The sequence below is a fragment of the Puma concolor genome, chromosome B2, assembly GCF_028749965.1.
Source record: "Puma concolor isolate L17-30 chromosome B2, mPumCon1.1.hap2, whole genome shotgun sequence".
Taxonomy (NCBI): Eukaryota; Metazoa; Chordata; class Mammalia; order Carnivora; family Felidae; genus Puma; species Puma concolor.
This window is the reverse complement of record NC_141671.1, coordinates 76285252-76312408: the sequence shown is the minus strand read 5'-3', so window position 1 is coordinate 76312408 and position 27157 is coordinate 76285252. Positions and strand designations below refer to the sequence as shown.

At 38.0% G+C, this 27157-nt stretch overlaps 1 protein-coding gene across 1 annotated transcript in view; it reads left to right on the top strand.

Moving 5' to 3' along the window:
* The window catches only part of ME1 (malic enzyme 1), a 199467-nt gene that overhangs the window by 122048 nt on the left and 50262 nt on the right, over positions 1–27157 (top strand). The window contains exon 7 of the mRNA XM_086707319.1: positions 26086–26195. Coding sequence (XP_086563445.1) covers positions 26086–26195 — 110 coding nt within the window. The remainder of the gene's footprint in view (positions 1–26085; positions 26196–27157) is intronic.

The window sequence follows — 27157 nt, the reverse complement described above, 5'->3', positions numbered from 1 at the left end:
ATAAAAAATACTTCACCATAGAAGAAAAACTTCTTTCCAGTCATGGAATGTTGTTTCTGGTCACAGAATAAGACGACTTTTTAGTGTCTTTTGTTGAAAATATGTTTTGCATTGAGACGTTTGATTGTTTTGTAACTTTTTAAATATTTTGTTAAAAATTGATAACAGTGGAAAACTTGGAAAGCAGTCTTTAAACCAAGGCTCTTGTGAATCTGAGCTAGAAAAAATAGCATTTCTCTATAATATATCTAGTCAATATATTTAACTGTATTTTTGCAAAAGATTTGCTCATAGGAATATCAAAACCTTATTTTATGTATTTTCTTAAAAGAGATCATTTGAAACTCTCATTTTAGAAACTAATATTGCAGTGTTTGCCTTGATTCCATGGAGCTAATAGTTGAATTCTATAAACGGATATATGAATGTGAATGTAAATTCTAGATGTATAGAATTATAGGCATATAAAACATATATAGATATATAAAACATTTGCATATGGCTAAAGATATGCTAAGTACATGCATACTAAATCAATATTGTTTGCATATAACAATAGATATGCTAAGTATATGCATGCTAAAACAATAGAGATTTATAAATACATGATATGCATGGCCTCAGTATTAAAGGAAAACTTCATCTTGGCTTTAGTTGTGTGAATCTAATCCTCACATTTAGGGAGCCAGTCAGAGCCAGTAGCTGATTGCATTTCCAATTATCCCTAACCACAGCAAGCCCAGCTTCCCTGGTATATAGAACCATAGGATTATTTGAAAGCATAATATGGAAGTCTTTCCAACTTTAATGCTGATAGCCTTTGTTTCACTTTCTCCTATTTCAGATGGCTTTTAAAAATCTGTCACATACTTCTGTGTTAAGGCCTAGAATATTGTGCTTGGATACAAATTATCTTCTATAACATTTGAAATTGGTACCTTTTAAAATTTAACATACAGTAATGTGACATGTAAGGTAGCATATGTTTCAGGAAAAAAAAACCCTTCTCTTTGTTAGGATTTCATACAGTGTTAAGACTTTTCTATGCCATGGTTTCAAAGGAGATTTTTGTGGATTTGTTTATTTATTTGGTGGTGGAGTATCAAGGATACCTTCATATTCATATCTTTAAGGTCCTTTAGTCTGTCTCGATGAGTTGGTTTAATGATGGCTACATTTTTAAATGTTGTCCCTACTGTCTTACATTCTGATTATGAAATTGAAACCTTTTCCTTGAAGTCATAACCTCCTATACACTCCATATTGTCTTTACATTGCTTGGTATGTAGAGAATTTGGAATGTCCCTTGGTTGATGTTTTGCTTATAAGGAGCATCACTCCAAATCTGTAATCTCCTCTATTGAAAAATTCCTTCTTAACTGGGGATTTGAAAATATAAACCTTTCTCCTTTTTCCCAGATACCACAGAATCCACAAAATGTTACTGTTATCAACTTATGGGAAAACAAAGTGACTAATACAGCGCATATGAGAAGGAGGAGCAGGGACTTCTTTACTCCACATATGCTTATGATTTAAGCTTTGCCAGCTTTCACGAACCCCCTTGGCAGCCTCCATGTGACTCCGTTGTGGCCACATTCCCCTTCTTCCTGCTCAGCTGCTGTGCACCTCTTCTCTTGTGAACTGATAGGACCAGCCCTCAGAACAGAAGAGGGGGTGAATTCATGACACCATGTCTATAAACTATATTTGACTTACTTAAAATTTTTTTTTAATGTTTATTCATTTTTGAGAGAGAGCCCCAGAGCATGAGTGAGAGTGGGGCAGAGAGAGCAGAGACACAGAATCTGAAGCAGGTTCCAGGCCCTGAGCTGTCAGCACAGAGCCTGAAGGGGGGCTTGAACCCACAAGCCATGAAATCATGACCTGAGCTGAAGTGATCGTTTAACAACTGAGCCACCCCCCGGTGTTCTAAGCATTGGACTCTTGATACCGATTCAGGTCATGATCTTGCAGTTGTGAGCTGAACGTGAAGCCTGCTTGGGATTTTCTCTCTCCCTGTTTCTCTGCAGCCCCCCTCAAAATAAATAAATAAACATTTAGTAAATAAATAAGTAAGTAAGTATAAATAAATAAAAATAATTTCCCCCTCCAAAAAATGACATCCTTCTTCTATTTACCAGTATAGAATAATAATTACCTCTTACAGATTTTGATCTTTATCATAAACTGTTAAACAGCTCGGGGATTTTCCTAACCGTATCTTAAGAGTGGCTCATGCTTGGTCTTTTAGTATTCTTTTCAGCACTTTTTGGGCGATGAACTGGTATTTTCTAGTTAAATAAGAATGATAAGTTCACATATTATGCAGCCTCTTAGAGATTATCAGTTCACAATAGTATGTTAGAGTTCTGAGTTCTCAAATGCTGATTGAAGACCTGTCTTGTTTTGTCTAGTGTTTCTCAAAATCACTTGGTCAAGGACTGCTATGTTTGGAAAATCCCAGTTATCTTGCTGTAGCACATGGTTCTGAGAAACCCAGTTTCTTAGATGTTTCTAGTCACTAACCAGAGTGGTGATTGCTTTACTCAGAAGAAAGTTTAATGATTAATAAGATTTGTCCTGCATAAAGATCAAGCTATTTTTTTTTTAATTTTGAAGGAATTTTAGAGAGAAGAGGGGTTTTGATCATTGCTCATTTACCCAGAAACCTGGAACCTGATCTGTTCTGGAGATCAGCTAACAATTAAAAGAGAAATGAAGAGTGGTGATTTAGAAGATAAGTTATACTATAATATGTAAAAGCAGATACAGTCTGATAAGAAATATATTTTAATAGTATATATGTCTTAGAAAACCCAGTAGGAATTTATCATACAAGTCAACTGAAGGATGATAATATCACTTATTTTACTAACAAGATTTTACAAATTTTTTTTCTCTTCCCATCACTTGCTCCTGCACTATTTTCTAATATACAATCCTGGTGTTTTTTCCATTGGGTGGATTAAAGAATGGGATATATGATCTATTTTCACAAATTCATTACAGAGATCTGTAGGCCCAGACCTCTGGGTATACATTTCACATGGGGTTTTGGGATAATATAGAGGTTATTTTTCTTGCTCTGAAGGAATACAGAAGTTTGGAATGAGATAGAAAATATATTTCACAAAGTTAAGACTTTTATTTTTATAAGCATCTACTTATTCTAGAAGTTTATATTTGGCCAAATTCCTAGTTTTAAAACAGAAGATAGGGAACAGAATCTAATTACAACAAATGTTTGGGTCATTCTTAAAGACCTAATGCTCTTCCAAATTCTCATTAACCTGGTCTTTGGGGGGGGAAGGGTATAGGAAAGATGCATTAGTTACTGAGCTTCTTTCTTGATCTTTCTTCACAGATAGATTAATTTGGGGTATAATTACTCTAGATTTTAGAAAAATTATTAAGGAGAAACTGGTGGACATTTCTGGGAAAATAATTTCAGGGAAAAAAATCAATTTAAAAAAGAATACTAGCTCTGACTTCTGCGTTATCTCATGAAATTTTAATGTATCATTTGATTGATTCTTAATATCACCCTTAAAGGAAACTAATCGAACAGTCCCAAGATTTGTAGACTATAAAATCCAAATGTATACTGCACTTTATGATAGAAAAGGCATTTAATCAAAGCCTCATAAGAGTTAGCATTCCTTAGCATTACCTGTATATGTAATTTATTATGAGGAAAAAAAAAATCAAAACCCAAATGCTAGAGGAACAAGTTCTAGAATACAGATTTATCATTGATAAAGACAATAAGACTAGAACTATTTGTTATCACTGAGTATTTTGAGATCACCCTGCCTTTACCCACATGCTATAATAACACTTACCTAAACACACACACACATATCTAAGGAAAGGACCAATAAATATTCCCAGGTCATTGTGTACTCAGTTATGGTTTCAAATATCCTCCAGCTTAATCACAACTCTGGTGATAAATAAGGAAATCACACCGGACAAATAAAAACTGATATTTAGTTTATTTACTTAAAAAAATTTTTTTTAATGTTTATTTATTTTTGAGACAGAGAGAGACAGAGCATGAACAGGGGAGGGTCAGAGAGAGAGGGAGACACAGAATCTGACACAGGCTCCGGGCTCCGAACTGTCAGCACAGAGCCCGATGCGGGGCTCGAACCCACGAACGTTGAGATCATGACCTGGGCTGAAGTCGGACGCTCAACCGACTGAGCCACCCAGGCGCCCCAATGTTTAATTACTTTTGAGAGAGAGGAGAGACCGAGCATGAGCAGGGGAGGGACAGAGAGAGAGAGGGAGGCAGAATCTTAAGCAGGCTCCAGGCTCTGAGCTGTCAGCACAGAGCTCAATGTCAGGCTCAGACTCAGGAACCGTGAGATCATGACCTGAGCCGAAGTCGGACACTTAACTGACCGAGCCACCCAGATACACCCAAACTGATATTTATTGAGTGCTTATTATGTGCCAGAGGTTGTTCCAAGGGCTTATGTTAATTTAATTCCCTCAAACCTTTAAGGCAGATAGTATTATTATTCCCACTTCAGAGATGAGGAAACTGAGGTATAGGGTAATCAAATAACCTGCCCAACTTGGAAACAGTTTGATTCTGTACAGGTTTGAGCTCTAATCTATACACCATATCAGTTTCTATGAAGTAGTTCCTGACTTGGCATTGAAGTGTGAGAACTATATTAGGGGTAATGCTTGTGAAGCATTAACAAGGAGGGAGGATTGGACAGGAAAATCCTTCATACCATAATGCATATCTGGGAAGCAAATCGGGCAGAGAGAACCTCTGACTGTAATATGTATCTGACAAAGTCTCAGCCAACTTAATGGGGAACTCCAGAGCCAAGATTGCTTGTTACATGAGTTCACCTTGAGTATAAATGACCTGGCCTTAGTATTACTGCTGTGCTCCATAATTGACTGGGGACTCCCTGGGAAGAGCATGGCTGTGGATGGAATGCTGCATCTGATCTTAAACTATTGTGGCTGGAGGCAGCTGTCCAACTGCATCCTTAGGCAAGTTCTTTCTTGAAGGTCAGTCCACGCAGCATGTTTCCATGGCTGCTCAGCACCTTATTGCCATTTCATAGACGTCAAGTATCATGTCACATCCATCAGATTGGCAAAAATGTTTAAATCTGACAATGCTAAATGTTTGTGAGGCTGTGGATGAATATGTACATTGCTTTCAAGAGTGTAAATTCATTAAAAACTTTGGTGTGTAATTAGGATTGCCATAGCCTACTGTATGGCATTTGCATCCCAGAGAAATTCATTCATAAGGAGACATGCCCAGAAATTTTCAGAGCAGCGTTGTTTGCAGTAGTGAAAAACTGAAAGCAATTTAAATGTCCATCAACAGGAGAATTGATAAATTGTGCCATATATATAGCATACAGCATTGTACAGTACATAAAAATGGAATGAACTACTTCTTCACATGTCCACATTAATATATCTAAGAATTACAGAATTGAGGAAAAAATTGCAAAAGGAGACAGTTCAGTCTACTCACCCTGAGCTGTTAATAATGGTACTAAGGTGGCATTTCCTAAGAATCAGATACCATTCAACACCATCAGATTAATATACAGCTATTCATGTATATAAAGCTCAAAAACAATACCAGGTTTGCTTTTCATGTCATACATTTGTAGTAAAAAGTATACTATGCATGGAAATAAGCACCGAATTTGAGAGAGTGGTCACCTGAAGGAGGTGGGATCAAGTAGGGGCAGAACAGGTTTCAGTGATATGTGGCCCTTTTTTGGTCTGAAATAAATGTTAACATTTCACAAAATTGTGTAGGGAACACTTAACATGTTAGCTAATATTATTCTCTAATGCTCTTCTCTATGATTAAAATATTTTATCAAAATATAAATGTAGGTATTTAGTAGTGAAACAATAGGTGCATATCTAAAAGTTATTCACATGAATGGGAGAAGATATTTGCAAATGATATATTTGAGAAGAGGCTAATATCCAAAATATATAAAGAACTTATACAACTCAACACCAAAACAAACAATTCTATTAAAAAATGGGCAGAGACCTGAACAAGCATTTTTCCAAAGAAGATATCCAGATGGCCAACAGACATATGAAAAAGGTGGTCAGTATCACTCATCATCGGGGAAATGCACACCAAACCACAATGAAATAATCACCTCGCACTTGACAGGATGGCTAATATCAAAAAGTCAAGATATAAGAAGTGAGAGTAAAATTGTCAGAGTTTTATCTTCTCACTTTCACGAATCATATTGGTAACAGAGTCGGATTTTTTCAAAATCTGAGTATTTTACATACTAGTGGGTGGCCTGAGTTGTTAATTTGACCTCTGTTGGGTATATTTTTCCAATTCTTTTTATAGATTTAGAATTGCCAAAGAAGTTCTCAGAAGGGTAGTGGAAAGACTGAGAATTTGACTTAAAAGATTCAGTTTATAAGTGAAAAGGCAGAACTTAAATCCAGGTAGTTAGAGTCTAAGCCCATTGGATTATTAACTTCATTTTAAGTGTTCTTTTCAGTAAGTATTATTTTAGGCACAGAAATTGTCTTGGCTTTTCTTTCTCAGTGATACCAGAATAAAATGATTTGTTTACAGATCTTAAATTATATTTCCACATACCCCTATAGTAGTACATTCAGTAAACTACCTAAAATTACCCTTGTAACACAAAGATAGCTTTGTTAATCAGATTTTGGAAATATGTCAGTCAGTTGGTCAGAAACAGAGTTGCACTGTTGAAAATTGAGACTGAAATATCAATGTACTTGTTAACTAAAAAAGGTATCATTTAAAAATGGTTTATTGCAAAAGGAAGTAAAAACAATTCTAGGAGTACATCATATTTTGTTACTAAGAATTGTTCATAATTAAGTGGGGATTCTAAATTTAGTATGTTGTGTTAAACCAATTCAACCAATTATTGAGGTGTTTTAAAGGAAAAAAGGCTTTGACATGCAGGCAAATGTACCCATACAGATGTCAGTAGAAATAGTTTTAAACCAGTTTGTGTTTAAAAGACCTTCAGTACCACTGGAACACATGATGGCTTAGTTCTTGAGGCCCCCAGGGAAGAAAAGAGCCTATTAATATAGCAGGGAACACGATAGTTTGGTATTTTTATTGTCGTTAGGCAATAATACTCCCATAGGAAATACTACTAATATGGAATTATAAAGACTTAACTTTAGGACACATTACTGGTAGGTGGACTCTAGTTATGGAAGATGGTAAGTATTCAAACTTCGACATTCATTCAGATGATTGTGCCAGAGACTCCACATTTGTAATTTCTTTTGAATTTGTGCCTTCCTCTATTTATAAGTGTACAGTTCTCAGATTTTTCTTGAATAATATGCATGGATTTTTGTTATTCAGTGGCACAAGAATGTGTACCATTTTTCAGTGTTTTTATTTTAAGTACTTACATATGCAAAGTCTTTTTTTTTTTGTTTTTACTTTGATTTTGAGGTTTCATTATAGAATAATGTGATTGACTTTTTTTTTAACTTTTTTATTTTTTTTTATTTTTTTTATTTATATATGAAATTTATTGTCAAATTGGTTTCCATACAACACCCAGTGCTCATCCCAAAAGGTGCCCTCCTCAATACCCATCACCCACCCTCTCCTCCCTCCCACCCCCCATCAACCCTTAGTTTGTTCTCAGTTCTCAACAGTCTCTTATGCTTTGGCTCTCTCCCACTCTAACCTCTTTTTTTTTTTTTTTCTTTTCCCTCCCCCATGGGTTCCTGTTAAGTTTCTCAGGATCCACATAAGAGTGAAACCATATGGTATCTGTCTTTCTGTGTATGGCTTATTTCACTTAGCATCACACTCTCCAGTTCCATCCACGTTGCTACAAAAGGCCATATTTCATTTTTTCTCATTGCCACGTAGTATTCCATAGTGTATATAAACCACAATTTCTTTATCCATTCATCAGTTGATGGACATTTAGGCTCTTTCCATAATTTGGCTATTGTTGAGAGTGCTGCTATGAACATTGGGGTACAAGTGCCCCTATGCATCAGTACTCCTGTGTCCCTTGGATAAATTCCTAGCAGTGCTATTGCTGGGTCATAGGGTAGGTCTATTTTTAATTTTCTGAGGAACCTCCACACTGCTTTCCAGAGCGGCTGCACCAATTTGCATTCCCACCAACAGCGCAAGAGGGTTCCCGTTTCTCCACATCCTCTCCAGCATCTATAGTCTCCTGATTTGTTCATTTTGGCCACTCTGACTGGCGTGAGGTGATACCTGAGTGTGGTTTTGATTTGTATTTCCCTGATAAGGAGCGATGCTGAACATCTTTTCATGTGCCTGTTGGCTATCCGGATGTCTTCTTTAGAGAAGTGTCTATTCATGTTTTCTGCCCATTTCTTCACTGGGTTATTTGCTTTTCGGGTGTGGAGTTTGGTGAGCTCTTTATAGATTTTGGATACTAGCCCTTTGTCCGATATGTCATTTGCAAATATCTTTTCCCATTCCGTTGGTTGCCTTTTAGTTTTGTTGGTTGTTTCCTTTGCTGTGCAGAAGCTTTTTACCTTCATAAGGTCCCAGTAATTCACTTTTGCTTTTAATTCCCTTGCCTTTGGGGATGTGTCAAGTAAGAGATTGCTACGGCTGAGGTCAGAGAGGTCTTTTCCTGCTTTCTCCTCTAAGGTTTTGATGGTTTCCTGTCTCACATTCAGGTCCTTTATCCATTTTGAGTTTATTTTTGTGAATGGTGTGAGAAAGTGGTCTAATTTCAACCTTCTGCATGTTGCTGTCCAGTTCTCCCAGCACCATTTGTTAAAGAGACTGTCTTTTTTCCATTGGATGTTCTTTCCTGCTCTGTCAAAGATGAGTTGGCCATACGTTTGTGGGTCTAGTTCTGGGGTTTCTATTCTATTCCATTGGTCTATGTGTCTGTTTTTGTGCCAATACCATGCTGTCTTGATGATGACAGCTTTGTAGTAGAGGCTAAAGTCTGGGATTGTGATGCCTCCTGCTTTGGTCTTCTTCTTCAAAATTACTTTGGCTATTCGGGGCCTTTTGTGGTTCCATATGAATTTTAGGATTGCTTGTTCTAGTTTTGAGAAGAACGCTGGTGCAATTTTGATTGGGATTGCATTGAATGTGTAGATAGCTTTGGGTAGTATTGACATTTTGATAATATTTATTCTTCCAATCCATGAGCAGGGAATGTCTTTCCATTTCTTTAAATCTTCTTCAATTACCTTCATAAGCTTTCTATAGTTTTCAGCATACAGATCCTTTACATCTTTGGTTAGATTTATTCCTAGGTATTTTATGCTTCTTGGTGCAATTGTGAATGGGATCAGTTTCTTTATTTGTCTTTCTGTTGCTTCATTGTTAGTGTATAAGAATGCAACTGATTTCTGTACATTGATTTTGTATCCTGCAACTTTGCTGAATTCATGTATCAGTTCTAGCAGACTTTTGGTGGAGTCTATCGGATTTTCCATGTATAATATCATGTCATCTGCAAAAAGCGAAAGCTTGACTTCATCTTTGCCAATTTTGATGCCTTTGATTTCCTTTTGTTGTCTGATTGCTGATGCTAGAACTTCCAGCACTATGTTAAACAACAGCGGTGAGAGTGGGCATCCCTGTCGTGTTCCTGATCTCAGGGAAAAAGCTCTCAGTTTTTCCCCGTTGAGGATGATGTTAGCTGTGGGCTTTTCATAAATGGCTTTTATGACCTTTAAGTATGTTCCTTCTATCCCGACTTTCTCAAGGGTTTTTATTAAGAAAGGGTGCTGGATTTTGTCAAAGGCCTTTTCTGCATCGATTGACAGGATCATATGGTTTTTCTCTTTTTTTTTGTTAATGTGATGTATCACGTTGATTGATTTGCGAATGTTGAACCAGCCCTGCATCCCAGGAATGAATCCCACTTGATCATGGTGAATAATTCTTTTTATATGCTGTTGAATTCGATTTGCTAGTATCTTATTGAGAATTTTTGCATCCATATTCATCAGGGATATTGGCCTGGAGTTCTCTTTTTTTACTGGGTCTCTGTCTGGTTTAGGAATCAAAGTAATACTGGCTTCATAGAATGAGTCTGGAAGTTTTCCTTCCCTTTCTATTTCTTGGAATAGCTTGAGAAGGATAGGTATTATCTCTGCTTTAAACGTCTGGTAGAACTCCCCTGGGAAGCCATCTGGTCCTGGACTCTTCTTTGTTGGGAGATTTTTGATAACCGATTCAATTTCTTCGCTGGTGATGGGTCTGTTCAAGCTTTCTATTTCCTCCTGATTGAGTTTTGGAAGAGTGTGGGTGTTCAGGAATTTGTCCATTTCTTCCAGGTTGTCCAGTTTGTTGGCATATAATTTTTCATAGTATTCCCTGATAATTGTTTGTATCTCTGAGGGATTGGTTGTAATAATTCCATTTTCATTCATGATTTTATCTATTTGGGTCATCTCCCTTTTCTTTTTGAGAAGCCTGGCTAGAGGTTTGTCAATTTTGTTTATTTTTTCAAAAAACCAACTCTTGGTTTCGTTGATCTGCTCTACAGTTTTTTTAGATTCTATATTGTTTATTTCTGCTCTGATCTTTATTATTTCTCTTCTTCTGCTGGGTTTAGGCTGCCTTTGCTGTTCTGCTTCTAGTTCCTTTAGGTGTGCTGTTAGATTTTGTATTTGGGATTTTTCTTGTTTCTTGAGATAGGCCTGGATTGCAATGTATTTTCCTCTCAGGACTGCCTTCGCTGCGTCCCAAAGCGTTTGGATTGTTGTATTTTCATTTTCGTTTGTTTCCATATATTTTTTAATTTCTTCTCGAATTGCCTGGTTGACCCACTCATTCGTTAGTAGGGTGTTCTTTAACCTCCATGCTTTGGGAGGTTTTCCAGACTTTTTTCTGTGGTTGATTTCAAGCTTCATAGCATTGTGGTCTGAAAGTATGCATGGTATGATTTCAATTCTTGTAAACTTATGAAGGGCTGTTTTGTAACCCAGTATATGATCTATCTTGGAGAATGTTCCATGTGCACTCAAGAAGAAAGTATATTCTGTTGCTTTGGGATGCAGAGTTCTAAATATATCTGTCAAGTCCATCTGATCCAATGTCTCATTCAGGGCCCTTGTTTCTTTATTGACCGTGCGTCTAGATGATCTATCCATTTCTGTAAGTGGGGTGTTAAAGTCCCCTGCAATTACCACATTCTTATCAATAAGGTTGCTTATGTTTATGAGTAATTGTTTTATATATTTGGGCGCTCCGGTATTCGGCGCATAGACATTTATAATTGTTAGCTCTTCCTGATGGATAGACCCTGTCACTATTATATAATGTCCTTCTTCATCTCTTGTTACAGGCTTTAATTTAAAGTCTAGTTTGTCTGATATAAGTATGGCTACTCCAGCTTTCTTTTGGCTTCCAGTAGCATGATAAATAGTTCTCCATCCCCTCACTCTCAATCTAAAGGTGTCCTCAGGTCTAAAATGAGTCTCTTGTAGACAGCAAATAGATGGGTCTTGTTTTTTTATCCATTCTGATACCCTATGTCTTTTGGTTGGCGCATTTAATCCATTTACATTCAGTGTTATTATAGAAAGATGTGGGTTTAGAGTCATTGTGATGTCTGTATGTTTTATGCTTGTAGTGATGTCTCTGGTACTTTGTCTCACAGGGTCCCCCTTAGGATCTCTTGTAGGGCTGGTTTAGTGGTGACAAATTCCTTCAGTTTTTGTTTGTTTGGGAAGACCTTTATCTCTCCTTCTATTCTAAATGACAGACTTGCTGGATAAAGGATTCTCGGCTGCATATTTTTTCTGTCTAGCACCCTGAAAATCTTGTGCCAATTCTTTCTGGCCTGCCAAGTTTCAAAAGAGAGATCAGTCACGAGTCTTATAGGTCTCCCTTTATATGTGAGGGCACGTTTACCCCTTGCTGCTTTCAGAATTTTCTCTTTATCCTTGTATTTTGCCAGTTTCACTATGATATGTCGTGCAGAAGATCGATTCAAGTTACGTCTGAAGGGAGTTCTCTGTGCCTCTTGGATTTCAGTGCCTTTTTCCTTCCCCAGTTCAGGGAAGTTCTCAGCTATTATTTCTTCAAGTACCCCTTCAGCACCTTTCCCTCTCTCTTCCTCCTCTGGGATACCAATTATGCGTATATTATTTCTTTTTATTGTATCACTTAGTTCTCTAATTTTCCCCTCATGCTCCTGGATTTTTTTATCTCTCTTTTTCTCAGCTTCCTCTTTTTCCATAACTTTATCTTCTAGTTCACCTATTCTCTCCTCTGCCTCTTCAATCCGAGCCGTGGTGGTTTCCATTTTGTTATGCATTTCGTTTAAAGCGTTTTTCAGCTCCTCGTGACTGTTCCTTAGTCCCTTGATCTCTGTAGCAAGAGATTCTCTGCTGTCAGCTATACTGTTTTCAAGCCCAGCGATTAATTTTATGACTATTATTCTAAATTCACTTTCTGTTCTATTATTTAAATCCTTTTTGATCAGCTCATTAGCTGTTGTTATTTCCTGGAGATTCTTCTGAGGGGAATTCTTCTGCTTAGTCATTTTGGATAGTCCCTGGCGTGGTGAGGACCTGCAGGGCACTTCCCCTGTGCTGTGGTGAATAACTGGAGTTGGTGGGCGGAGCCGCAGTCAGACCTGATGTCTGCCCCCAGCCCACCGCTGGGGCCACAGTCAGACTGGTGCGTGCCTTCTCTTCCCCTCTCCTAGGGGCGGGATTCACTGTGGGGTGGGGTGGCCTGTCTGGGCTACTTGCACACTGCCAGGCTTGTGATGCTGGGGATCTGGCGTCTTAGCTGGGGTGGGTAGGCAAGGTGCACAGGGGCAGGAGGGGCAGGCTTAGCTTGCTTCTCCTTAGGTGATCCTCTTCAGGAGGGGCCCTGTGGCAGCAGGAGGGAGTCAGATCCGCTGCCGGAGGTTTGGCTCCGCAGAAGCGCAGAGTTGGGTGTTTGCGCGCTGAGCGAGCAAGTTCCCTGGCAGGAACTGGTTCTCTTTGGGATTTTGGCTGGGGGATGGGCGGGGGAGATGGCGCTGGCGAGCGCCTTTGTTCCCCACCAAACTGAGCTCTGTCGTCCGGGGGCTCAGCAGCTCTCCTTCCCTTTGTCCTCCAGCCTTCCCGCTTTCTGAGCAGAGCTGTTAACTTATGACCTCCCAGACGCTAAGTCGCGCTTGCTGTCGGACACAGTCCGTCAGGCCCCTCCGCTTTTTGCAAGCCAGACTCGGGGGCTCTGCTTGGCCGGCGAGCCGCCCCTCCGCCCCGGCTCCCTCCCGCCAGTCCGTGGAGCGCGCACCGCCTCGCCGCCCTTCCTACCCTCTTCCGTGGGCCTCTCGTCTGCGCTTGGCTCCGGCGACTCCGTTCTGCTAATCCTCTGGCGGTTTTCTGGGTTATTTAGGCAGGTGTAGGTGGAATCTAAGTGATCAGCAGGACGCGCGGTGAGCCCAGCGTCCTCCTACGCCGCCATCTTATCCCTGGATCCCAGGCAGTCTTTTTCGTGATTGACTTTTTTTAAATGAAGCTAGATCTGAGTATTATCTCTTTCCAAGTAATACCCTGGAACTCTGAACAATAATTGCCATTAATGTTCACAGTACTTTTGGAATGCCACTTTGAAGATTATGTTTAAAACCTACAGTAATGCTTTTTATATATCACGATGACATTTTAAGAAAAACCCTTTGAGGCTGATACTCATTCTTGAGAATAGTAAGAATGAGGGTATCAGTCCAAGTCAGTATTTGGATCTAGCTCTTATTCACAAAATATTTGTTTAAATCTATTATTGCTGGTTAAGAAAGAGGGAAGAAGATAAGTACAAGATAGAACTTTAAAACAATGGAACTGATTTTAGTAGATTTACTAGATTTCTAGTGGATTTTACTGTCTATTAGCATCGTAAGTACCATGTACTTGGCTTTTCTGTCTTTTCTCTTAGGTGGCAGTATGCACTGATGTGTCTGTTCCTGTGATCTTGGGTATCATTCAGCATTCCTGGGCATTATCTGTTGCTAAATTGTGTCTAAGGATCTTTCTAGTTTGAAAATCTTAGGACTCTAAGCAAAGTAACCTACAATTCTCTTGCTCAGAACTTGATCCCTAGTGTTTTGTGCAAGTTAGAAATAAACAGTTTGATTTAGACTAAATTGAGAAGGAGACATAGACCGATTTAGTGATTCAAACTGCAGAAATAAATGACATGATTGAGGCTGGGGATAAGGTATTTACTGGAACCTGCATTTGAGGAGACCTTTAATTGTCTGTGGTAAATTTGCGGATGGAGTTTATAAAAACATTTTCTAAGTTTCTGCATCCTTTATATGAAGGCATTCTGACCCAAAGAAATGATGCAGACTAGAAGTGGAAGATCACAGTACAGTGGTCTGTAGAAGCACAGGTTGGTCCGTTAGAGCCCAAACTGTCCTGAGCATTTCAGCCTGTATCCCTGCTGCCCTCAAATTGGAGAGACAATTGAGGACCAACCTTATAACTCCTCCCATATACCCATTTGTCCACACTCCACCTTTGCAGTCCATCCGTGGCCTCTGGACATAATTCTTAGAAAATCTTCCTTCGCATCATTGCTATAATTGGTCTCCTATTAAAATGTAAATTGTTAAAATGTAAAAATAACATGTCATTTGTTCATTTCTATATATTTTTTCACAACGTATGTGCCTTTTCATACATCATGCTTTGTGTTTCAGCCCCACTAAACCAAACTTCCAATACTCCCCTCCCTCTCAAACCTTTCCACTGTCTGTGGAAATCTATTCCTTAATAAAAGGCTCTCTGATGTCCTCACTTTCTCCCTGAATGTTCCCTTGACCTTCTTGCTTTATGTCAACATGTCTGTCATAAGACTTCCACTTTTTAAGTTCCACTTTAAGTTCATTTAACTTCCATTTTCCATTTAAGACTCATTAAGACAGCCACCTGGCTGGCTCAGTTGGTGGAGCAGGTGACTGTTAATCTCGGGTTTGTGAGTTTGAGCCCTACATTGGGTATAGAGATTGGCTAAAACTAAAACCTTAAAAAAAAAAAAAAAAAAACAGACATCCACTTTTCATGTAGTGCTTTCAAACAGTAATGGTCACTGGTTCACACAATGTTTTAGGGTTGGGAGATGAAATCAGTGTCTTCTCTCCTCTGTCCCTTTCTTCACACTACCAGTCTTCCATCCTTAGGTAAGTTTCCCGCCCCCAACAAGCTTCTTTGATGTTTATGTCAATCAGGTTTATCATATCTCTATCTTCTCCCAGTTTTTTTTTTTCTTTTTAAAAAATTTTTAATGTTTATTCATTTTTGAGAGAGAGAAAGAGAGAGAGCAAGCTGGGGAGGGGCAGAGAGAGAGAGGGAGACACAGAATCAGAAGCAGGCTCCAGGCTCCGAGCTGTCAGCACAGAGCCTGACGCAGGGCTTGAACTCAGGAACCGTGAGATCATGACCTGAGCTGAAGTCGGACACTTAACTGACTGAGCCACCCAGGTGCCCCATATCTTCTCCCAGTTTCTTAACCACTGTCCCCAAATTATTGCCTGTTTTTAAAGTCTTGTTCTCAGCCTCCTTTAACTTTCATGTTGATGATTTTTCTTGTACGTTGGACTTTCTTGTTCTTAAGATCTTCATTTCTAATGGCCTTTAGTACCACATCACTTGAGATTCATGGCGGTATCATGGGCCTTATCTTCCCCCGCAGCTGTTCAAACTCTAAAATACTGAAGTCCTACATCTTAATTTTTTATGACAACTTCCTTTGCTTGCATATCTCTGTGGTTGCTCAAAAGCAGTTATCCAAAGCTGAACTCAGAATCTTCCTTATTGAACCTGCTGCTTCTCCTGAGGTTTCCTATTCTTTAATATAATCCATCCTTTACCAAGTTGTCCAAGCTATAAATTTGGAATTCATTCTTGATTTTTTTCTTTTTCATCAGCTGCTTCTCTTCACCTGATACTGTTAATTCTATCATAAATATTTCTCAGATCCATCTACTTGTCCCTGTCCCCATTCTCGTTTCTGGGTGCAAGGCTGGGGTTTTGTAGCAGCCTCTTAAGTAAGCCTCCTGCTCTAGTCCTGCCCCTCTGATAACCGTTTTTCAACCTGACCACCAAAGTGGGTCTAAAGTGGAAATTATCATGTCGGGGCGCCTGGGTGGCGCAGTCGGTTAAGCGTCCGGCTTCAGCCAGGTCACGATCTCACGGTCCGTGGGTTCGAGCCCCGCGTCAGGCTCTGGGCTGATGGCTCAGAGCCTGGAGCCTGTTTCCGATTCTGTGTCTCCCTCTCTCTCTGCCCCTCCCCCGTTCGTGCTCTGTCTCTCTCTGTCCCAAAAATAAATAAAAACGTTGAAAAAAAAAATTTAAAAAAAAAAAAAAAAAAAAAGAAATTATCATGTCACGCTCCTGTTTAACGTCCCAATCTTACGTCAAATATACCGGTTAGAGGCCCTGTTTAATCTGACCCTGCTTACCTCTCTAGCCTTAATTCTTGTCTCTTTCCCTGTAAACACTATGATTCAGTCATATTTAATTTATTTCAGTTCCTGGAACATGACATTGACTTATTTTAGCCCTGGGCCTTAGAGTATGTTCTTTCTGCCTCACAAATTCTTCCCCTTTTTGTTAACTTGGTAAATTCCTACTCATCCTTCAGGCTTTAGCTTCCTCGATAAAGCCTCTCCTAATCCCCTTAATACTAGATAGGTGCCCCTGCTCTGCATTTTGGCACCCTAAATTTCCTCCATTATTGAGCTTACCACACTGCATTGTAATCTCCTATTTACTGTATCCTCCACAAGATTATAAATTTTGTGACGACAGGGATGTGTCAACAGCACTTAGAATAATTTCAGCCCCTAGTAGGCACTCAGTATGTTATTTGATAAATTAATAAATAAGGGAAGAAAGGAAGGATAAGATTTCTTTTTGAGAATAGCAGAGATTAGGTTAGATGAGATCCCATCACACAGTACCTATTTAAAATACCATGACAAAAAATTTTTTAGCATGTAAATTACTTCAGTGGGAAAGGAAACAAAAGCAAGGAGATTAATCAGGAGATTGTGATACTGTTGCATTGATGTGATCCAAAGAGCCCAAACCTGAGTTGAGGCACTTACAATAGAAGCATAACAATTTTATAAAAGAAGAAGGCTTAACAGAACTTGACCACTGGGATGGAAGGTGGAAGGCAAAACGGATAATGCCTATAGTTCTTTGCCTTTGGTGGTACCAATGATAGAAATAGGGAATTTGGATAATAAGTTTTGTAAAAACAAAACAAAACAAAACAAAACAAAACAAAACAGAATTTTCAGAAGTTTTAGATTTATATATTAAGTTAAATCTTAAAGGAAAAGAGTGCACTGATTCTAGAGGCAAGAAGTATCTTTTAAAATGCTTTTTAGTAAAATATACTAAGTGGAGATTTTAGTTATAAATGCAACTTTTGAATTTGTTGAATTTTAAGGAACTCACAATCTCACAAGCTGCTATTTTCCTGAGAAGCAGTCAACATCTAAACAAAATGACTCAATTTTGCGTGTGACTTTTGGTTGTCCTAGATATAAAAGAGTTGTGGGTTTTTTGGATACTATAGACATTTTTACAGAAATCCATTACAGAGCAAGAATGACAATATATAAAAACATCTTGAACAGTTATTTCTCATTTAAAGAAAAAAAAAAAGATCCGTAATATGGCATTTCTCCAAGTCTTTCTTACTATCATTTTGGCAACAGAGAGTTGGAACTTCTTTGAAAGATCAGCAACAGAGATGAGATTTAGAAGTCATTTGTCTAAAGTTGATTAATGAGTCCCTAAGAATAGGTAAACTTGATAAGGGGAAGATTATAGAGGCAAAAGAAAGAATGGATGATTATTGCTGAATCTTTATAACCTCCACTCTCACAGAGGATAATTAAGAAGTGTCAGCAAAATATAATAGAAGGGGTGATTAAAGAAATGAGAGGAATATCTAAGTGTTACACAATGATGAAGAGTAAAGTAGTAGGAAATGGAGCCATATCACAATGAACTAACAAGGGAGGAGCGCCTGTGTGGTTCAGTATCCCTGACTTTCTCTGTCCCTCCCCTGCTCTCCCCTAGTTCTCTCTTGCGTGTGCAAAATAAACAAATAAACATTAAACAAAATGAACAAACAAGAGAGTGAACAATTTTCTGTTCTCAGTTCCTACAAGGAAGCATTAAATGTCCAGGGAGAGCCTCATGAATTTAAAATTACTTATCCTAGAATTCTAGAGTATTCATAATCTGAAACTCAGTGACCAGTCCTGATCTTCTGAAGTTCCTCAAACCCGTGTGCTCAGTGTCCTCTAGCACAAACTTTGAGGTCTCTATGATTTTATTCCCCACCCAGCTCTTTACCTCATTTAAATCTTAGCCAAGGGCCCAACCTAAGCTTCCTCTAATTCATATTGTCTTCCCTAAATCCTATAGTGATCTCTTTGTGTGCCCCTGATTTTCCCTTTAACCTGAACCTTGAAATTTTTGCTTTTTTCCTTTGTCTTCCCAATGAGACTGTGAGCATTTTATTTTTTTTTATTTTTTATTTATTTTATTTATTTTTTTAATGTTTATTTATGTTTGAGAGAGAGAGAGAGAGAGAGAGAGAGAGAGGGGGAGGGGCAGAGAGAGAGGGAAACACAGAATCTGAAACAGGCTCCAGGCTCCAAGCTGCCTGCACAGAGCCTGACATGAGGCTGGGAGTCACAAACTGTGAGATCATGACCTGAGCTGAAGTCAGATGATTAACCAGGTGCTACCCAGGCGCCCCATGACTGTGAGCATGTTAAGCACAAGATCCATGAGTCCTATTTGCTGTTTAATTCTTTGAGCACTGTCAGACCTCAGTGACACTAGTAAAAGTGAATGATTTGTAAAAAATTAGATCTAAGGTGCCAATCAGAACTAAAGTGTTTTAGATCTTAAATACTGCATAGTGCCATGTATGTAGTAAGTCCTAAAAGAACCACATGTTACTATAACTCTCAGGGAAAATCAAAATGTGCTTGGTTGACATGATTACAGTGAATTCTTAATAGTTTATAATCAAAGAAAATCTAATTGTTTTCACCAATATCTGTTTATATATTTCTATAATAAAAATACCTAGTATATTGAATATGTACAAATGATGTTTTTATACATCATTGCTAGTTTTATAAAATTATAACTCCTTTATTTTATCAATGCAGTCTTTTTACTAATAAATACACTGTTCACTTCATTGAGTCGATCATGACATTGGTGCTCTATGAGAGCCGGTACATATACTAGTTAAAACTATGGGCCCTGCAGTTCAGCCCAGACCCTACCAATTATTAGCAGTATGCACTCTGCTATGGCCCTTAATCTCTCTGAGCTTCAGTTTCTTCATCTGTAAAATGGGTCACATCTACCTTCCTCATTGCTGAGAGAATTGAATGACATAATCCACATAAAGAGTGGAGCACAGTGCCTGCCACTCACTGTTAGATGTAATGATTAGTCACTGTAATGAAATTTTCTGTGATTTAACGGTGCTACCAGAGAAAACAGTGCCACCAGTTTTTACAGGTTAATTTTATGGGTGGTATTTCTGTCAACTTTTAAAACCATTTACACCCACTATTTTATGTGATACTTTGATCATAAAATAGTAGGTTCTTTTCATAGTTATGTAGAATCGAGTTGGCTAGCTTCCTTGTGTTCCACTACTTACAATTTCGTAGTGACAAGGTTGGTCGATGTGGAACAAAATATCTCTTACATGGTTTTCTTTCATTATATGATGCAGGATGCTGTATCACAAGATGAATCCAGGATCTCCCTCTTTCTAAATCTTTAAGAGTCAAATCAAAGTTAACTACCAGGTACAGAAGAATCATGAAAATAAAACAGATATACTGTATTCTCCAGGGGATAATTCTAAAATAAACTTTTATAAATGATAAAGTATCTTGTGTAGGATTTTACTACCTATAACTGGTAGATTAGAGTTAGAAAATATTATAAACATAAAGCCTGACCACGTTGTGTCCTAAACACTGAAGGCAAACCATATTGTGGGGATTTCATTTTAACCACAGAGAAATTGTAACAAGTCCAAAACCGCAGAACCCAAGTAAGTAGTAGATCCGGGAATAGAACCGAGAAGGCTCTGATTCCTCCTCACATATGGAGACCACAAGGTTCTGCTGCTTCTGAACATAATGACAGATCATCTAATGCTGCTAGCCATCTGTACATGACACATCAGGGGCAGACTGTATGAGGGAGGGCACTGTCTAAAAGCATGCAGCCTTTACTATCTAAAGGCCTGTGTAGAAACCAGAGAAGTGGGGAAAGAGCCTTTATAAACACCAGATGATTATCAACTGATATTTGTGTTTGGAATAATCCGTTGCTACCACAAAGTTTGCTTCTTTGCTAAGGTTGTAAAAGAAAAGCAGTAGTTTATAACCATAGAAATGCTTTTGTCCGTTCTTAAAAACATCTTAGTAATTTTTAAGAAAGCTAGCTAAAGAGTTTCCTAGAATGGCATCATATATATAAGGAGCCTAAAAATTGTATGTTCCTTTCAAGATTTGACCCTACTCCCACATGTTACTTTTAAATTTTTGCTCCTTTTGCCTTTAGTTGATTTCCAGAGCACTGAAATGATGATTTTGAAGGATTTGTTCTGCTTTATTGTTGCCGTTTAAGGAAAAATTTTCCCAGCCTCCTCAATGTGTCATGCTTTATTCCTCTTTACTATTTTATATGGATAAAAGTTTATTGTTATTACATTTTACTGTTTTATTATATCATAAACTTTTTTGTGGGATTATTTTCTTTCTACCCATGAAAAGTTCCTTTAGTTGAAGTCTTTTGGTTTTTATTTATCTAAAGATGTCTTTGTTTCAACCTTACTTAAAAAGAATTTTTCTTACTTACATTTCTTTTTTTATTGAAGTATAGTTGATGCATAATTCAACCTTTTGAAGAATGGCTTTGATAGATATTCTGTTCTAGGATGACAGTTATTTTCTCTTAGGCACTTGAAGATACCCACTCTCTGTGGCTTCTATTGTTCCTGTTAAGTGAAAATTATTTCAGATTATAGGGCACTCATGTACCTGTCTTCACACATCGAGAACTTACATTTACCACTTAATCCTGATAACAACCTTATGATAATATTTTATTCTCATTATTCTCATTTATTCTAGTAGAGCTACAGAGGCACAGCACAGTTAAGAATACAGAATGAGTGTGGAGAACAAGATTACAGCCCAAGAGCACTGACTCTAAAGCCTGTGTTTTTAAACCATTGCCACAGCCAAGTGGATACATAAAGAGAAAGATGAGAGATAAATAATATTATTAAATATTAAAGATATTTAGGCGTGCCTGGGTGCCTCAGTCTGTTAAGCGCCAACTTTGGCTCAGGTCATGATCTTGCAGTTTGTGAGTTCGAGCCCCGCGTTGGGCTCTGTGCTGACAGTTCAGAGCCTGGAGCTTGCCTCAGATTCTGTGTCTGCTTCTTTCCCTCTGCCCCTCCCCTGCTTGTGCTCTTTCTCTCTCTCTCTCAAAAATAAACATTAAAAATAAAAAAAAATAAAGACATTTAAAAACTGTAGTAATTAAAACAGAGTCATTTTTTTCTGGATAAAGAGATTAGTACCCTAATCGTTGCTATTGGACTGTTATTACCAGGAAGTATCAACAAGCTGTGCCTGTTTTTCTCATGTGTAAGATAATAATAATACTACTTGCCTCATAGAATGGTTGTAAAGAATAAGCAAGTATGTACAGACATATGCATATTACTTTAAAGTGAAAAAATATTTGTTGTCATTAGCATCAGTAGAATAAAAGGAAAAGCACATCAACGTCACTCCTCATCAGGGAAATACAAATCAAAACCACACGGAGATACCACCTCTCGCTGGTCAGAGTGGCTAAAATGAACAAGTCAGGAAACTATACATGCTGGCAAGGATGTGGAGAAACGGGAACCCTCTTGCACTGTTGGTGGGAATGCAAACTGATGCAGCTGCTCTGGAAAACAGTGTGGAGGTTCCTCAAAAAGCTAAAAATAGATCTACCCTATGGCCCAGCAATAGCACTGCTAGGAATTTACCCAAGGTATACAGGAGTGCTGATGCATAGGGCACTTCCAACAATAGCCAAATTATGGAAAGAGCCTAAATATGCATCAACTGACGAATGGCTAAAGAAGATGTGGTTTATATATACAATGGAATACTACTTGGCAATGAGAAAGAATGAAATCTGGCCATTTGTAGCAACGTGGATGAAACTGGAGAGTATTATGCTAAGTGAAATAAGTCATACAGAGAAAGACACATACTGTATGTTTTCACTCTTAGGTGGATCCTGAGAAACTTAACAGAAGACCAGGGGGGAGGGGAAGGGAGAAAAAAAAAGTTACAGAGAGGGAAGGAGGCAAGTCATAAGAGACTCTTAAATACAGAGAACAAACTGAGGGTTGATGGGGGGTGGGGGAAAGGGGAAAGTGGGTGATGGGCATTGAGGAGGGCACCTGTTGGGATGAGCACTCACTGGGTGTTGTATGGAAACCACTTTGACAATAAATTATATATAAAAAATAAATAAAAGGAAAAGCACAGAAACCAACCCTGCTATATATCAGAATATAGTATTTGATTACAGATGTTGAGAGGAAATGATGGCTATTAAATAAATAGTGCTGGCATAGTTGGATGAGTTATATAGAAAATAGAAATTTTGAATATCTTTTTTAAAAAAAATACATTCAGGGGTGCCTGGGTGGCTCAGTCGATTGAGTGTCCCACTTCGGCTCAGGTCATGATCTTGCGGTCTGTGAGTTTGAGCCCTGCGTCGGGCTCTGTGCTGACAGCTCAGAGCCTGGAGCCGGCTTCTGATTCTGTGTCTCCCTCTCTCTCTACCCCTCCCCCGCTCATGCTCTGTCTCTGTCAAAAATAAATAAACATTAAAAAAAATTTTTTTAAACTACATCCAAACAGTAAAAAAATAATACCAGATATAGAGATTATTTCCTAAATCTATGATATCACCAGAAGAAATTTTTGATTAATATTTAAATGTAGAGAAGACTGTAGTAAGAAGACTGTCAAGGGCAGAAACTGTAAAGAAAAAGAGAGATCTGACAACATAAAAATTTTAAATTTCTTTTGTGAAAACAAACAGGAACATTGTAAATGATTAATGGCACAATATACTAGAGTAGGGAAACCATATGCAACATATATAACAAGTTAATATTCTTAACATTATGTAAAGAGTTCTTATGAAATAATAAAGGAACGTAAGAATAGAGCCAGAAAACATAATCTGACAGAAAGGATTACAAGTGACCAAATGACATAAAAAAAGATGTTGGACTTCACTAGGAATCAGTCAATCAATCAATCAATAAAAATTCGGAAACCAGTTTCCCCTATGAATTTAATGGTGATTGAAAAAGATTCTCCACCAAGGGCAAATATAATAATATATAAATTACCACAATGGAAGAAAAATAACTGATTCACAAAGTATTTGGTTGGATAAGGAAAGACCTCTTCTGCAAAGTTTGAGATGGCCTTTGAATTATTGGCAAAATATTGACAAGAAGTGAGAAATGAGGGGAAGTTTATCACCCTCTCTTCTGAAAAAATTGGTATCATGGGGGAAGAAAGATAAGGAACCATAGCTTTGATTTTGTCATGACTAAGGGATGTGGTATTAAAATCAGGAATTAGAAGATATCTATAAGTTACCTTCTTCCAACAAAAACTTGTTGTGCACTTGTAGGTACTGTGGGAAAATAATGAATTTAATTGTGGATTTTCTAGTTTGAGGTAAATTCAAGTAAAATTATCCAGCTGGTTGTGGGATATGCATATCTGAAGTTGATAGGAATAGACTAGGGATGCACATTTGGGAGTCAGTATATATGGTTGATAATGAAAACCATAAGCAGGATTGAGATTTTATAGGATATACACACGCTCATACACAGTAGCCAATGACAGAGTAGTAGAAAACACCAATGTTTAGGTGCTAAGGATGCCACAAAGTAGAAAGAAGAAGTAATCACAAATTTAGGAGAAGGCACAGAAAAGTACGACATTTCAGAAGGCTGGGGAATAGAATTTCAAGAAAAAGGACAAACAGATTAGTGGCAATGCAGCAAAGAGGTCTGGTAAATGAAAGATTGATAATAGTGTTCATTAGATTTAGTCAGGAAATATTTTAACTTGAGAACAACAATTTTACTAGAATAATGAGGGTAGATAGGAAACTCCAGGGGATTGAGAAATAAATAAGAGATGAACTGTAAACTACTATTTCAAGCACATTAAATAGGAAAAACATGGGGTCAAGAGAGAACTTTTTGCCTTTTTTTTTTTTTATTTTTTTTTTATTTTTTTTTTTCAACGTTTATTTATTTTTGGGACAGAGAGAGACAGAGCATGAACGGGGGAGGGGCGGAGAGAGAGGGAGACACAGAATCGGAAACAGGCTCCAGGCTCTGAGCCATCAGCCCAGAGCCTGACGCGGGGCTCGAACTCACAGACCGCGAGATCGTGACCTGGCTGAAGTCGGACGCTTAACCGACTGCGCCACCCAGGCGCCCCAAGAACTTTTTCCCTTTAATGAGAGATTCAAACTCAATCAGGTGAGAGGATAGAACTTCTCTAGAAGTTATAAGTACAAGGGAGGGAGCTAACTGAGAAGAAGGGAGTGAGAATGTGGCACCTGTGGTGAGGTACCTTGAAGAGGAGGAGGAATACCTTGTCCACTGATGCCTGAAGAATACAGCTAAAGATAGAGGTGGGGGGGGGGCACAGTTGAGGGAGATCATGTATTATGCCCTCACTATGCCAGATGTGGGAGACATGTGAAGAGGTCAAGATTTTAAAGGATTGGGAAAGCTTGGGAATAGCCACTGGGTATAATGGAAGTGGAAGCTGACCAAGAACAAATAAGAGGAATCACATGTAGGGTGGCAGTGGGAGTCTAGCCAAGGTTGGAGACCATATAACTGTAGTGGCAAAGCATGGCTATATGGCTTTCTCTGGCAACTCTTAGAATCCTGGGTTATCAATAATGTTAATTCCTCTTGCTTTGGATAGGTTACCCAGGTGGATGATCATATAAGGGGTCAGACAAGTAAGCTATTTAATATCAGAAGTAAAAATCTGTCCAATGTACTTCAAAGCTCAAAGCCTTTCAGTGTTTGGCCATTAATATAGAATAAAAACCAGAATCCTAGGCTAGAATTTTAAGGTTTCCAATATAAAATTCTGACCTTATTTTTAGTACACCCTTACATGTATCACCACATTATAGCCAAATAGAGTTTCTTGCTATTTTTTGAAAATTTTTTTCTTTCTCAATTTGCATCTCATGTTGCTTCTGGTATTTACCTGGCTTATAAAAACCTACATCTCTGTTCCTTAAAACTCAGTTCATTTGTGGGCACCTAGGTGGCTCAGTTGGTTAAGTATCTGACTTCGGCTCGGGTCATGAACTCATAGTTTGTGGGTTCAAGCCCCGGGTTGGGCTCTGTGCTGACAGCTCAGAGCATGGAGCCTGCTTCAGATTCTGTGTCTCCCTCTCTCTCTGCCCCTCCCCTGCTCACACTGTATCTCTGTCTCTCTCTCTCTCAAAAATAAATAAACATTAAAAAAAAAAAAAAAAAACAACAACTCAGTTCATTTATTACCAGGTCTGTGATTCCAGCCCGAAGTAATATCTGTCCTCTCAACATCTATAATTGCTTGTTTATATCGCTTTTATGTTACTTTCTATTTTTTTCAAAAACTTTTTAAAAATTACTAAATTTTAAATTCTTTGATGATAGGGACCTTATTTTTCTCATTTTTGTATTATTTCACAGTGCCAACACAATGCTTTTTCTGTACTGTGAAGTGAATATTTGCTGAACAGACATTGTATTACATACTTATACTAAGTAGCAAAATAGAACCTTTAAAAGAAAAGGTTTTATCTTTTCTGTAGACTGATTTCAAAGGTTTATTTGTATGTTATGTCATGAACCTCTTCTAAAATGAATGTTTTGTCCCATAGGTATGGGATGAATTGCCTTATTCAATTTGAAGATTTTGCCAATATAAATGCATTTCGTCTCCTGAAGAAATATCAAAACCAGTATTGCACATTCAATGATGATATTCAAGGTAAGCTGGATAGGGAAGGAAGTGAAGATACAGAATGCATAGGGCAAAAGGGCCCAGATATTCCCATGAGGTTAAAGAATGTGTGTAATAGGGGGCACCTGGGTGGCACCTCAGTCTGTTAAGCCTCCCGATTCTGGGTTTTGACTTAAGTCATGATCTTAGGGTTCATGAGTTCCAGCTCCATGTTGAGCCCCTCGTTGGGCTCTGCACTGACAGCGCAGAGCCTGCTTGGGATTCTCAGTCTCCCTCTCTTTAAAACATAAGTAAACTTAAAAAAAAAATAAATTGGATGTTTAAAATGAAAGAATCGGCATAATGGGGAAAATTGAATAACCTGGAAAGGTAGGAGGTTGTAGACCGTGAGTGAGGTATTCTAACGTAGTATTTGAAAGAAGCATTAGATCTGAGTGGTGATAAGTGCCAACGGGGAACTTAGCAGGAAGACAGCCAATGTGAAATAAGATGTTGAATGCTATTGGAAATGAGGTGGTCTAAGAAGAGTTTAAATGTAAGATGAGGATGCTAATAATGTTTGTCTATTCATAGAGTTTTTATTGAGGACAAGTAATTATGTGTGAAAATACCCTCTGAACTGAGTTGTACTTTACAAATATAACTTTTAAAATTCACTATACTTAAATTCTGTATTGTGACATAACTATATGAATATAATGTGTTTAAAAATAATAAGCCTCTGTACCTTTTGAGGCACACTAAAGCAATTGGTTGAGTCTTTCTTTCCCCCAAATCCTCTGTGATGTTAATCACATGGTTACTGTAGTATCATTTTCATGATAAAGATGCTGCTATACATTACTTCAACTTTATTTTCTTTCTTTTTAATTTAAATTTCTTTTTGAATATTTATTCATGAGAAGTGAATATTTGGAGAAATTCAAAAGGGAAGTAAAGAATCTAATTTTACAGCACTTTAGTTCTATTATAGCTATAACTTGAAGATA